The sequence below is a fragment of the Trifolium pratense genome, linkage group LG3, assembly GCF_020283565.1.
Source record: "Trifolium pratense cultivar HEN17-A07 linkage group LG3, ARS_RC_1.1, whole genome shotgun sequence".
Lineage (NCBI taxonomy): Eukaryota > Viridiplantae > Streptophyta > Magnoliopsida > Fabales > Fabaceae > Trifolium > Trifolium pratense.
In genome coordinates, this window is record NC_060061.1 from 46582367 (window position 1) to 46597856 (window position 15490).

Below are 15490 nucleotides of genomic sequence, written 5' to 3' on the forward strand. Positions count from 1 at the left end.
TTTATACGTAAAGCATCAATTTATTATAGTGTACATCCCTATGTTATATTGATCGTTGCTTCTGATATTGTATATTTCTGTAATTTTTTAAACAATGGTATGTCCCTCCTATGTTAAATTTTACCGTCTCAGCTTTGGGTATAAGACAATAAATAAGGATTCAAGTGGTAAACTAAGGATAGTGACATTATGAAATCTTGAATCTTGAATCTTATGATAAATTAATTGTGTTTTGTCGTGATAATTTATCAAGAATTATTGTGCAAGAATTGTAATTTATCATATTATGTGACAATTTTTATAGTATGAATTCATGTAATAAGACTAATAATCGGTTGATTGATTAGGTGTACGATCAAACAAAAATAGAATAGTGAAATTGATGAACAATCCTAACACGTCCTATGAACCTGTAATGATTCCCTTCCCATGAATCATAAATTCATGTAAGACTAATGTTCCATTATAGTGCCTCAATAATTTTAATTTGACATTATATCTTATAAATGGATAACAAAAAAAATGGTAAATGGAGCAAAGTCAAACTATTCGACAGGTACTCAGTTTTTCTCCCGATAACCCAATAGATAGCAATGTTTAATGGGTGAATTATCCAATCGAGAAAGTATTGTCGGTGAGGAATGTTGGTAATTTTAGTATCAACAATGTATTTTGGTAGTAATGTGATTTACTATAGGCCAATGCAATTATGCGTTAAGTTTTGAAACGAGTCAGGGTAGTGCGGAGTGCACGCTCGTCAAGCCAAACATGTAATTGAATACGAATAATTGAAACGGGGTTCTAAGGGGTGTAGCCCCTGGCGGGGTGCGGGGCAGCGCACTGCCGGGGTCCAAGGGACATGAATAGTCGTACCCTTTCCCAACAGACATGACTGTTTGAATAGTCGTACCCTTTCCAACAGACATGACCGTTTGAATAGTCGTACCATTTCCCAACAAACATGACCGTTTTTTCCGAAAAGGTGTGCCTGTTCGTTTTCTGTTATTGGTCTCCTATATAAGGAGTCATTTGGCCTCGGTTTTAAGAACGAAAAATACTTCTTCTCTACATTCTGATCTGTTCTCTATTGTCAGAAACAGATTGCTCTTCGAGAATTATCCCCGCAAAGATTTCGTGAACCCAGACAAGAATAGGGTCGAAATACTTTGTTCGGAAAGTGAACGAACACGATTCTTCGAAGATATCCAGGATTATCATACCGTATTTCTAGAAACACAACTTTGTTGCACAGCTGCAACAAGATCAAGTAATTTGGTTAATGTAGCTAAACTGAATTCTTAAACCACTATAATCCTGTTTGTTCTAATTGGGTGATTGGGTCTTCTAAAAGCTACCACATGACATGTTAATGCATGTTGGACGTATAGCATACAGTTAACGTATTATATATTTATGTTTAATTGGAATTTAATAATTTTTTTAAGGATTGAACTTAATTAGTAATGTTATGTTTACAATTTTAAAAATTTGAGACAAGTTTTTTTTATGTTAGTGCAATAGTTTCCTAAGAATTAGTTTGAAATTCATTTCTAACTCAATTTTATGTTATTTTTTTTTACTTGTACTACTTTGGTTCCCACTAATCTCGTACATACTCTAGGGATATGTTAGATGTGGTGAAGAAGGAATGAGTTGTCTATATGATCACTAATGTGATCAACGGGCCAAAAGTACTAAGGTATGAAATTGAATTGATATAATATTTCAGTTTTTTGGCTCAATTCATTTGAGAAAACACATTATGTTTCGCTCAAATGGTTGATTTAAGCCTAAGTATAACAATAGCAGTCGGTTCTTGTTTGATTTTTTTGGTCTTTAAAGGAGCTGTTTTATATATGTTCATTTTAATATTTTTTTTGCGCTTTTTGGATGGCTTGCTGCAGAATTTCTGCATTATAACTTCTGGTTAACATGAGAAAGGTGCATGCTGGCTTGTTTGGAAAATAGCAGAGGGAAAAGAATGCAAGACAATTTGACCTCCTCAATTTGGTGGTGCTTTAAGGGTGAGTTAGGTGTCGTGGTCTTGGTTAACTTTTTCTTGCATCTTGATTTGCATATGATGTTATAATCATTTTACATATTCAAACATGTTAGAAGGTTTTTTTGAACGATTAATGTTCCGGATAACGATAAGTTGTGATACTTTAATTGTTGCAAAATCACTAATTTTTTTATTTAGCATGTTTTAGTCTCTATGATATGATGATTAGAATTAATCTGTTACTAAATATTGATGATGTTAGGGAATTGGAGGTGGTGTTAAACTATGCTTCTTTGGCAACTATTTGGTTAGTTTTCTGCAATGTGGTCCTTTGTTTCTAGCTACGCTAAGTAAAGGCCTAACTAATACAAAGGTGTTGGTGGTTTTTTTCATCTTTGTTTTCTTTTGTTTAAATGTGAAAATGTTTAACTAGATTGACTTGTGGTTTTTTTTCCATGAATTTTAACTCAATTTTGTTTTCCTTTTCCTTCTTTATTTTCTCACACAGAGCAAGAAGCTACTGCCACACAAGGAGATTGCTCGCACCTTCGTCGAAGACGTCAAGTAAGTTTAGACTCTTACTCTCTTTCTTTATCACTTCAAAATCTCACTTTATTTTGTTTGATTTGAGTGTGGTTAGTTCATGCATTTGGAAGTAGCTCAAAACCCTCTCAGCAAAGTCGCTCCCCTTCAGTCTAGTTGGGACCTCACAGGTGCAGCAGAGTTTGTTCTTTTTTCTCTGCTCTGCGGCAAATTTTCTGCTTTGTTAGACTATAATATCAGCAGGTGTTTTACTGGAGTTTGTGGCTGTCAATAATAACTCATGGTCTAGGACATAGGTATTTTTGGTGTATCAATGGTGTCTTTTTTTTTTTTTATTTAGTTAGTTTTGTGATTTTTCCAACTCATTGCTTACTAAGGCTTTGCAATGCATTTATATGCTCTGTAATTCATATATTGATTATAGTTTAAAAGCAAATTGTATTTGGATTTGAAGATATCCATATTGTATTTTAGTAATTTGTAATTAGATTTGAGTAGCATATTTTTTAATCAATACTTAGTATGGTACACTGTTTGAATGCCTTTTGTGGTGTTTGATTACAATCAATGAAATTTGTTGGCTCTTTATTTTATATTCAACGTATAGCCTAATAAAAAAAATTGTTTTTTTTTTAAAAAAAGGACTTTTAATAGCGCTTATTCAATAAAGCGTTATTATAGGTAATGCGGGCGCTATTAAAGCGTGTGTATTTGAAGAACTATAATAACGCTTTATTCTCGGGTGCTATTAAATATATTACCTATAATAACGCTTCTTAAATAAAACGCTATAAATGCCTTCTCCGAAAGCTCTTCCAAGTAGCGTATACAACTTACGACAGCGGTTTTTTTAATAAGAGCTATTAAATGTAGACATATGATAGCGTTTTAAAACGCTATTATAGGCATTAAACCTATAATAGCGGTATCAGTAATAGCGCTTTAAAACGCTATTAAAAGTAAAATAAAGCGCTATTAAAAGGGCTTTTTTGTAGTAGTGTTAAAGAATATAGATTTTTTGCCACTTAAACTAATTCATTATTTATACGTAAAACATCAATTTATTATAGTGTTCTTAGAAATGAGTATTGAGTCTAACTCATCCTTACAAAACCGACTTGTAAGGTGAGGATTGCCTCTAGTATATAAACACCTATTCATGCTATCTAGCAACCGATGTGGGACTTCTTAACACACCCCCTCACGCCCAGCACTATTGAGCTTGGTGCGTGGATATAAACGGTGGGTGGCCCGATTCTGGAAACCTGATAACAGGTGGCCCAACGGATCGTGGAGAGACTTTGATACCATACTCATTTCTAATATGGTATCAAAACCTATCATAGATCCTTTTGTTGTTTGTTGTGGAGACCTCTCGTATTTGGGCCACCCGTTGTTGTTGATTTTACGTTCCAGCTTGTTCAGTTCTGGACGTGAGGGGGTGTGTTAGAAGTCCCACATTGGCTAGAGATATGATAAAAATAGTCTTTATAAGTGTGTGCAAACCTCAACTCTCAAGCTAGCATATGTGGTTAGGTTTTCCAAATTCTAATAAGTGTACATCCCTATGTTATATTGATCGTTGCTTCTGATATTGTATATTTCTGTAATTTTTTAAACAATGGTATGTCCCTCCTATGTTAAATTTTACCGTCTCAGCTTTGGGTATAAGACAATAAATAAGGATTCAAGTGGTAAACTAAGGATAGTGACATTATGAAATCTTGAATCTTGAATCTTATTCTAAATTAATTGTGTTTTGTCGTGATAATTTATCAAGAATTATTGTGCAAGAATTGTAATTTATCATATTATGTGACAATTTTTATAGTATGAATTCATGTAATAAGACTATAATCGGTTGATTGATTAGGTGTACGATCAAACAAAAATAGAATAGTGAAATTGATGAACAATCCTAACACGTCCTATGAACCTGTAATGATTCCCTTCCCATGAATCATAAATTCATGTAAGACTAATGTTCCATTATAGTGCCTCAATAATTTTAATTTGACATTATATCTTATAAATGGATAACAAAAAAAATGGTAAATGGAGCAAAGTCAAACTATTCGACAGGTACTCAGTTTTTCTCCCGATAACCCAATAGATACCAATGTTTAATGCGTGAATTATCCAATCGAGAAAGCATTGTCGGTGAGGAAGCGAGTGAAGCGAGCGTTTGTGATGTTACTATACGGTGCCGAAAACCGGTGCTTCTTTTCCGAAGGAGAAAAAGAATGGAGAAGGAAATCTTACATATTTAAGTTTTAATATGTATTTTTTTAAAAAAATTACATGTAATTATTTTTTGAGATTCAACATTCAAATTAGAATTGATTATATAGATAAAACCAATTATACTCGATCAAAACATATTTAAATATAACTATCAAATATAGATCGATCTCTAAAGTCAATTTAATTTTGCTGATCCGAAAGTAAAACAAAAGATACACAATATGTGAAAACCTTTGCAAATATAAATAAGAATATTTCTCCAATATAGACCAATGGATTGCCCTTTAAGAAAGAATAGAAAAAAGAGCTAACATCATCAAGGAAATGAGAAACACGATGAAATACAAATCCTTATATCAGGCTAAAGCCAAAAGGTGAGCAAGAATGTAGTTTAATTTTTTTCTTTTGGAGCAAAGAATGTAACTTTTACTTAAGCTTGAATTTCACCAAACACCAAATATATGGGTTGTTTCACTAATTAAAGTTGCAACGATGAAAACCAAAAGTAGAGGAAGAAATAAGAATAAAGTAATAATACATAGTCTTAGACACGCCATATTTCACTATTATTCTGTTTAATGTTCTAAAAAGTCGAACGTGAATTTGAATGTCAATAAACTTTTTCTTTTTGGCTGTACACGGAATAAAGAGTTTAATGGTGTAAAATATTTTTATATGATCATCCAATTAACAATTATCATTTTGTCATATCATATTAAGAAAGTGATCAGATGAAGTGGGGTGATGTGACGGAAACCATGATTGATATTGATTCACAGTGTAAAGTATTTTACACTACCAGTGCATGTTCTTTTTTCTCCGGAATAAATTGCAAATACAAATTTTGTTCACGTATGAGAACATAAAGTGAATACAGCGAGTGAGCTGCTCTTGGATTTCAAGAGCACTACTAAAGTTTATATACATTGTTTACAATAGAATGGATCTGCCCCCCTTTTCCCCTCCTAAGTGCATCCTTTTATAGGCCATCATTCCTTGAACTAATGGGCCTTTCCTAAGATTTGGGTGTTCAGGCCCAATAAGCTATGACACTGATATCCATATATAGCTCGTCCGTACAGGACACGTGGAGCTGAAGCACAGGTGACCCACGACACTCGTTTGTGCAAATCACGTAGCAGGAGCATGCCTAGCTCACATCACTATGTTCGTACAGGATGCGACGAAGTCCAAGCCGAGGTCCGAATGAGTTGCATAGTTGAACTAAAGGTGAAGCTCAACATTGCTTCGATGATCAACCTGAACTAGACATGTTGAAGGAAGGTAGAGCTCGTGGTGGAGTTGAGTTAGGCATGTTGAAGGAGAAATTCATGGTCGAGTTGAGCTAGGCATCTCGATGGTGGAGCTCATGGTCATGCTGAGCAAGGAATGCTAAAGGTTGAGCTAAGCCGAGTATGCTAAATGTGGAGCTCACGGTCGAGCTGAGCTAAAACGGTAATTAATCTCTCTATGTAACTCCAAATTTAGCAGAGTTTGATTCTGTGCAAAGATAGCTTGATTACGGTTGTTTCGGTATCAGTTTTGTGAATTATTGGTCCAAATTGAGTTCTGTGCGAAGCTTTAAACTTAAGGCTCAGAAGTAGATTTTGTGCAGAATTTTGGTGGGGGGCAAAATCCAACAAATTATAAAATAGGGGGGTAAAATTCCACATTTTAAAATAGGGGGGTAAAATTCCGCATTTTTCAAAATAGGGGGGTAAAACTGCATTTAAGCCTTTATTGGCTTAAATGTATTACAGTCAGAAGAGAGTGTAAGATTAATTACCATCAACTAAACTATTTGACCAATATGAATTGATTAGGATTCGAGTCATCGCTAACGACGGTAGAAACTTTATACCAATATTATGATAAAAAAAAAAAAAAAAGAATGATGAATTATTTAACACTCAAACTCATAATTGAAGAGAATATCAATTTTTCTTTTATGGAAGTATCGGATTCATAGATTTTCTTATATAAGGGAATTATGTTGCACTACGTCTCCTTACAACACTACCTACCAATCTCACATTGATCATTTGTACTTCTCATTTTCATTCTACGTTTTTCAAACTTGCCAAATGTCTCATCTTGATCATGTTGAAAGCCGCGGTATGCCTAAACTCTCTTGATATTAATCATGTTATTTTTTATAACTCGATAATATGAAATAACATAGAACGACATTTATTTTGAAATAAATCATATCGATGAAATACTTTTGATAATTGACTTTTTATATATATTTTTAAACGGTACAGTCGTAAAATGACCATTAAAGTTAATGTTATTATTCATAATAATTTCTTTTATGTAGTTCCGGATTTCGAGGAATTAGTAATGTCAGGCAAATGGAAAGCTATTATTAATCTTTACAAAAGTGATAAAAATTATCAAACATTAAAAGTCAAGAAAAGAGGAACAGCATTACATGTAGCAGTAAGCAATGGCGATTTAGAGGGTGTGAAATTACTTGTAAATGTATTACTAAGTATGTGGAAAGATGATGACAAAAAGCATCCATTAAGAATGCTGAATGAAAGAGGTTCAACACCTCTTCATATTGCAGCATATAGAGGATTCTTAAGGATGTGTCAATATATAATTGGAGAAAATGGTGAAAGGAAGGATTTGATTACAATAAATAATGATGATGGAGAAACACCACTTTTTTGGGCTGTGGAAGGAAACAGTAAAAAAACTTTTGTTTACCTACATAATTTTTTCCCACATGAGGTAAATCTTGTTATGGATTACAAAGGTACTACCATCCTCCATGTTGCCATTCAAAGGGAAATGTTCGGTTAGTTATTTCTATCTCGTTATTACTTTATTTTATTTATTCCTTTCTTCTCACTTTTATATATATATATATATATATATATGAATCAAATAAGTTTTTGGTGCGAATTGATCGTAATTACTATAAGTTTTTGGGTTGGATCTGTCGTAATGGTTAAGTCCCAATAGGCGTGTGACGTTTTAGGCCCAATGGGCGATATGTAAAATTCGCCCAGAACAAGTTCTTATTTATATTTTAAATAAAAGATATTTTTTAAAAAAATTGCATTTTTTTAATATAAAATATATTAATTTTACTAAATTTATTTTACAAAGGATCTCTTTTTGGAATTTGCACATAACCTCCAAATGTATTGGGACGTTCTTGGTTAACTCAAGAGTAAAAGTAAATAAGTTTGTGAAAAGATAAAAAGAGGTGAAAGCATGATTTCAGAATCATGGTTTTCGGATTATGTTTACGGCCGCATTGTAATCGCACTAGAAATCACAATTTTAACTATATTCGTTCAAATCTTTTCATCAAATCTTATGATAAAATCAAAAGTGTAAATTATAAACTTATTTTAATTAAGAAATTCTCTTATGATATAAGTTAATCTAATCTTGATAAAAAAATATATTTACTAAAATTCTTAGTGTGTCCCAATAATACATTTACGTGTCTTGTGCAACAGATTTGGCAAATATAATAATGCATTGCTATGCTAGTTCTAAAATTAACTCTAAGATGAACGAAAATGGTGTCACTCCTCTTGGAGAACTTGCAACTAGGACATCAGCCTTCGAGTGTGGAAATCACCTATCATGGTGGGAGAAAATTTTGTACAAATGTATGTAACACCTATCAGCCTTCAACTTGCAATATATTCTATGCAATATTGTTTATTGTTCAAAAGAAAAGTTCATGAAGGGGAAATAATTAAGAGACAAATCTTGTGACATTCATGACTGTTTGAATTTACTTACATTATATATATTACTGTTTGACAAATCTTGGGTTTTGGTATATATAGCGTTCTTTTTAGAACATAATTTGTGTTTTTTTGTCTTGCGTAGAATACCTCTTGTACTTTTCCTACTTTTTCTATATATAATATAATAATATACCATATTTTGCCGTTAAAAAAAAAAAGTCTAATTTTCTTTATAATATTTTTGTGTCAAGGTTTTCCTTTAAAACTCCAGGATGCAAAAACTGAATTTGAATCGCTTCGGGAAAGCGTAAAGAAAGGTAAGCTTCCAATGAAATGCTATTATAATACATTCTCCTTGCCATTATTTAATGTTTTGAAATTAATGAACAATATTACTAGTAAATTGGTTTTTCATCCTGGAGTTTTCCTTTAAAACTCCAGGATGCAAAAACTGAATTCGAATCGCTTCGAGAAAGCATAAAGAAAGGTAAGCTTTCAATGAACATGCTATTGTAATACCTTCTCCTTGCCATTATTTAATGTTTTGAAATTAATGAACTATATTACTAGTATTAGTAGTACTCATGTTTTTTTAAATAAATGGGATAATAATCGCTCCTTCTAATCTTTGATATAAGAAAATGTTCATCTCATAAGTCCTAGTTCAACCGGCAAAAATGCCGAAATTGTTAGGTCGGACGTCGTGATCCGAGTTCGAATCCGAAATCTCACAATTATATGTGAGTTTATTTTCAATGGATTACAACTTCATCTAATATAAAACAAAATGTTTATCTTTTAAATAAAGAACAAAAATAGAGAAAACATTTTGTTTAATACTCAAATTAAAAATAAAAAATAAATATATGAATGTAATTTAAGAGATTGTTTAAGCGTTTCTAATTTAAAAGAGATGAATCTAGTGTTTAGTATAAGTGGGGCAGATTCGGAGACAAATTCGGAGTGAGTATCGATGTATCTAATTTTTGCAGGCCCTTATTTATTGAAGACTCGCTGCCACAACAGATGCTGCACATGTTGCACATGTATCTTAGTCGGTCCTACAGCAGAGTTAGATGCAGCTCAAAGTGGTGATATATCAATACAATTAAGTGATGTTGAAGAAATACAAACGGAAGACAAAGTAGAATCTATTTTTGATCAATTGTTCAAATGGCCTGTCGTGTCACTATTGAGTATGTATATAATTAATTTAATTTCTTCCAGTTTTATACATGCTTTAATTTGCCATTTATTAGTACTATGGTGAGATATGGTGGGACTTATATTCATCAAATGTTGGAAAATAAATTTATGCATGGAGAGGCAAAGCTATGTGTTGCTATAGAGTAACTTTGACGACCTCAAAAATATTTTTTTATTTGAATAAGTTAATAGTATATTTTATATATTTTGCTACCACAAATGAGTTTATTTTTTTTAAAATTAGTAAAAATAAAAAAGTCAAAAGATATTCACTTATTTTATAGATATATTTCATCTTGTTTTTAACACTTCTAATCTTTTAAACAACTATACAGAGAGTTTTGATAACAATAAAAATTGTCAAGACAAAAATTAAAATTTACTTTATTTTATTTCCTTTGATTTGGACCCCTCGTAAATAAATTTCTAGGTTCGCCACCGTATGCATGCATGGTAGAATAAGTATTTTATTATGCACAATAGAATCAACATTTTTTTCCGATAAGCTTAATTCAATTGGTACCACACATTTTATATGCACGGGCCAAAGTTCGAACCTCAGATACTTATTTATTCACCTTATGAGTGTAATTTCTAACCACAAGGCTTTCTGACCAAAAAAAGAATTAACATTTTTTTATGTTCATAAATTCTAGTTCAATCGGCAGAAATGTTGAAATTGCTAGTGTCGGACGCCATAACCGGGGTTTGAATCCCAATCCACAATTTTATATGTGTGCATTTTCAATGATTTGTCATTTCGTCTATCTATAAAAAAATTATTAATTTTTTATTACCTCAAGTTACCATTGCTTTTTCCGTTTCATGTACAGTTAATTAATTTTGCAGACTTAGACAAAATAAAGATTACAAAGAGGAAGTGCTTATATGCTAATCGGCTCTTGGATGAACTTATGGTAAATTTTAACGAATCATATTGGGGTGGTGGGGATGAACCACCAGATGACGAAGAACGTGATGAGGAAGAAGCAAAAGATGTGATGAAGATCGGAGGTAAGATTTATAAAATATTTTTCATAAAAAAAAAAAAAGGATTTTAAGTAAAATAATTTTACTAAATTAATTCCTCTCTCCTATAACAAATGTATCATATTTGCATTGGTGGCTATGGTGCAGCAAAATACCACGAGGGCGCACTGAAAAAAGGTAATTAAAATATTAACGAGAAGATAATTAAAATATACTAAAACAATAGAATAATAATTTTTTTTATATGTTTGCAGAGTATTTACAATTACAAAATACCACAGAGGAAAGTACCAGCACAAAGGAAAGTAATGACACAATATGTTTGATTGCAGCAAGAAATGACGTAGTGGTAATAATGCAAGAGCTTATATCTAAACTACCAATTACAAGTAACAAGAAAAGGGTATTACTTGAAGCAATGATGGATATTGAAACAAAATTATTAGAAGAGAAAAATGTCAAAAAAAACTCAACATATTTGGTTGCAGCAAAACATGGAATAGTGGAAATTACGAGGAGACTTGAAGAAAATATTATAGGTGTCATCCATGATAGAAACTCTAACGATGAAAATGTTTTGCTTTTAGCAGTGAAGTATAGGCAACCACAAATTGTTGAGGAGTTGCATAGTAAGAGTTCATTCAAAGACAAGAGTATCTTTACAAGCCTATGTCAACAAGTGGATAACAATGGAAATACCATGTTACATTTGGCAGCATATACATCACTCAACAAAGAAACTACTTGGACGATATCTGGTCCTGCCATGCAAATGATGTGTGATGTCAAGTGGTATAAGGTACATTTATTTATATTTATATTTATATTTTCAATCGATAAGAGTTTGATATGAGAATTCACATAATAACATGTTATATAATTTTTTGATAGAATTTGGTTAGAAGGAGAAAAATTATCTAATATATTTCATTAGTTTGAGATGGAAAAGGGCTCTCGGTATCCTCAAATGTAATCTTGTTACATACATAAGGATGTTGTTATTGTGGGAATCTCGTATGTCGGTTAGCAATGATGTCTGGTGTTGGAAGCATGACCCAATGGGTTGTTTTCAGTCAAATCCATGTACATGGTTATTGAGGGTTGGAGGAGGTCTGATAGGACTTATCTAGTTTCTTGATCCACCCATTTAATTAGCTAGGGTCTAGGAGTCGTGGGCCACGTCAAAAGTGATTGTCTTTTCGTGACAACTCCTACAAGATAGAGTGCATGCACACCAAAAAGTGTTGGTGGGGTCATATGTCACTTCGTGTGTGTTATGTGGGGAAGGAGTGTGTGTTATGATAGGATTTCCCCAATTTTGTATCTTATATCTAGGTCGTTATGGAGAGAGTTTGTGTCCCTCAAGGAATATTGTGCAACTTATCGAGACGTTCATTGGTTTAGGTACGGGGTGTCAGACCTAGTTTGGGTTAGCTTTAGTGTGACATATTGTTGTGTGGTCTATTTGGACCTTTTAGAATGATATTATCTTTGTTGGAGGGTCTTAAGGAATCGAGAAGGTGTTGGATAGGGTAAAACTCATTGGTTGAAAATGCTTTTATGGGCAAAACCCTACCAACTCCTGCTCTTTTTATGAGTGGGAGTTGTAACCTCTCCTGTGTTGGGATTGTTAGGGTTTAGTGGGGCTGAAATACCTGCCTATTTTGAGATCTGGTTGAGTTGGCTATCCCGGGGTGTTTCTTGTCTTTGGCTGGTTTCCTCGTTTTCTCCTTTTAGTTGACAACTTTGGTGGTTTTCAGTCTCTTTGGCTTCTTTGACTTTTCTTTTTATTTGATGAATTTTTTTTTTGGCTAGTGTATTTCTAATACTCTTCATTTGTACAGTGACTTGCTTCTCTTCTTATATATATATATATATATATATATGATTTGCCATTAAAAAAAAAATCATCTTAAATTTACTATTTGAGTCATTTTCACATATTGTGATGAATTTATTTCATTCTTTATAATACTATCGTTAATATATGTTTTATGTTTTGACATTGATATATATAGTACATCCAAAGAACAGTACCACGCCATTTCAAACATAGAACCAACAAAGACGAGAAAACCCCAGGTGAAATCTTTAAGGAGGAACACGAAGAACTTCTACAAAAAAGCACTGACTGGTTAAAAGATACAGCAGAGTCATGCTCAGTTGTAGCAGCACTGATTGCAGGTCTCTCCTTTGCAACATCAGGCAGTGTCCCTGGAGGCAATAACGACTCAGGAAAACCAACATTAGAAGGACAACCTGCATTTGAAGGATTCGCTGTATCTTCGTTAATCGGACTTTACTCCTCCGGCATTGCACTCATCATGTTCCTTTCTATACTAACTTCTCGAAAACAAATCGAAGACTTTGGTATAAACTTGCCAGCCAAGCTTCTTGCAGGCTTAACTTCTCTCTTCATATCCATTGTTGCCATGTTTATTTCTTTCTGTTCTGGACATTTCTTTGTTCTAACAGATAAATATGCTAAACATGATATCCTGTTCTATTTATTTATTGCCTTTAGCATTCCTGTCATATTCTATGGAGCTATGCAACTTCCGTTATATATTGATCTTCTTAATATTATTTGGAAGAAGTCGCCACCACCAAGTATTAAGGGTGTTCATTTGTAAGGGGTGTTTGTTTTATTGTATTGCTTTGTGGATTGACACACATGATAACTTTTTTTTTTACTATGGTTTGTATTTGAATAACGTCTCGTGTGTGTTGAATATGTTTGGAGTACTACTGATATAAATGTATTGTGTGATTAAGTGTTTGTATAATATTATAATGTGTGATGAAAGATTATATGAATTTTCAATTGGTTCAACCTATATCCCATATTCTATACATTATAGCAAAATGCTCGTGCATAATGATACAGAAGGCCGAGGACGATGTAATTAATGTCTAGCTTCTTCGCTGTATGTATACATGTTGTTAAGAAGTCTCGCATCGGTTGTGAGATGGCCTGAATAAGTGTTTATATACTAGAGACAATCCTCATCTTACAAGCTGGTTTATTAATGATTTTTAATGATTTTCTTTTTTGAAAAATTTGAGAGGCGTTTCCTTTTTTTGCTACTACCTCGTAATGGGTGTTTGAGAATTGAGGATTTACTTTGTTTTGAGAATTTTGTTGTGTTTGAAATTTTTGTTATGATGGTAGTTCAAAGTTTCAATTCATAATTGCTTCCTATTCTCTCTAAGACTTATGAGATGGTTGATGATCCTTTTACTGATGCAATTATTTCATGGAGTGACACCAATAGAAAGTTTCATTGTTTGGAATATCCACCAATACTCTCTACCTTTTCTCTGCAAGGGAAAAAAAAAAAACCCAACTAGGCCACTTGTGCTCACTGCCCATCATCCATCTTTCTCCAACTAATTACACAATCCTTCCTAAACTAGTTAAAATGAGAATACTCCGTTACAAATTTTATTTGGATATATATAAATTAAATATATTGTTGAAGCACTATTTGTAAATCTATCAAAATAATTCACCTCAATGATATATATATATATATATATATATATATATATATATATATACCAATATATATTTAAATAAGATGTATAAAGAAGAATTTCAATTACTAAAATAATACTTCAAGTTACATGTACCATCAGGGTTTGAGTCTTGACGGAAGAGTTTTTATTTTTTAAAAAAAAGAGTAAATTTTGTGGAATCTACTTTCATAATGGAACACATAGTAGGTGTATTTGTTTTAACTTTTAAAGAAGTGACTTTTTTTTGTATTTTTAAAAATAATTTTAAAAATAGTAAAATTTATTTTAAATTCATCTTTTTATAAATAAAAAAAATGATTTTGATATTTGATAATTGATAACTTAAATATTCATGTTAGACATTTTTATAATCCAAAAATTTATATCTCACAAATGTTTGAAGAGAATATTTAAAACGATGTTTGAAGAGAAGCTATTTAAACCATTTTTTCATTTCAAGTTTTTATTAAAAAAATCTTTGTTAAATTTTTTTTTTTAAAAAAAATACACACTACGAAAATCATTTTTAAAAAAAGCCAAAACAAACAAACAGTTCAATAACTTAACAAAAAACACATTAGTTATACAAAATGCATTGAGACAGGTTTTTTTTTTGTTGATAATATATTATTATCTTTTACTTGAAATGAATATTATAGTTATAGAACACGCATAATTTTTTGGAAATTTCATTTAATTTGGCCAAACTAATTACATTTAAATTTTTTTAATTTGATCTCTTACATTATTAATGTTACTATATATAATTAAGTAATCTTTAATTAAATTTCGGTGTAAATTATATATGTGTGATTAACGTATCGACGAACAAGTTGTAAACTTTGAATGATGCCTTAACATAAGAGATTGACTACACCGAAATGATGCCAACATAGTTAGTTCAAAATTTGACAAAAACGACTAATTTATGTTGGCATCGTTAACATAAAAGATTGACTTTAAAAAATTTAAATATAAAAAATCAACTTAAAATAAAAATGAAAGGAACCAAACATACAATTTAGCAAAAAAGAAATGATCGAATATGCAAAACTTCAAATTTAAGATTTAAGCCAAAATTTAATTTAATTTGAATGACATATATATAATAAAAGGAGAGAAATGATACACCAAAGAGTCTATAAGAAGTACTAAGTTCCTAAAGAAAAGAAAAAAATTGAAGCCAAAATAAATTATAAAGATAAAATGAATTATATTCGAATACAAGTAAGTATGTCAAAATCAATTATAAATTATACATCTTTAG

At 31.7% G+C, this 15490-nt stretch overlaps 1 protein-coding gene across 3 annotated transcripts; it reads left to right on the plus strand.

Moving 5' to 3' along the window:
* Positions 1-6805: 6805 nt before the first annotated feature.
* On the plus strand, positions 6806-13541 carry LOC123917170. 3 transcript variants are annotated; one of them, XM_045968825.1, is made up of 9 exons: positions 6806-6904; positions 7110-7595; positions 8269-8424; positions 8760-8825; positions 9501-9704; positions 10564-10728; positions 10852-10881; positions 10959-11503; positions 12723-13541. In XM_045968825.1, exons 1-9 carry the CDS (start codon positions 6874-6876, stop codon positions 13335-13337), a joined length of 2298 nt encoding a protein of 765 aa, XP_045824781.1. In that variant the 5' UTR covers positions 6806-6873; the 3' UTR covers positions 13338-13541. The 3 variants fall into 3 exon arrangements, with proteins under 3 accessions (XP_045824781.1, XP_045824784.1, XP_045824782.1); XM_045968826.1 differs by having other exon boundaries at positions 6814-6904; positions 11037-11503; positions 12723-13532; XM_045968828.1 differs by lacking the exon at positions 7110-7595 and having other exon boundaries at positions 12723-13532.
* Positions 13542-15490: the final 1949 nt, after the last annotated feature.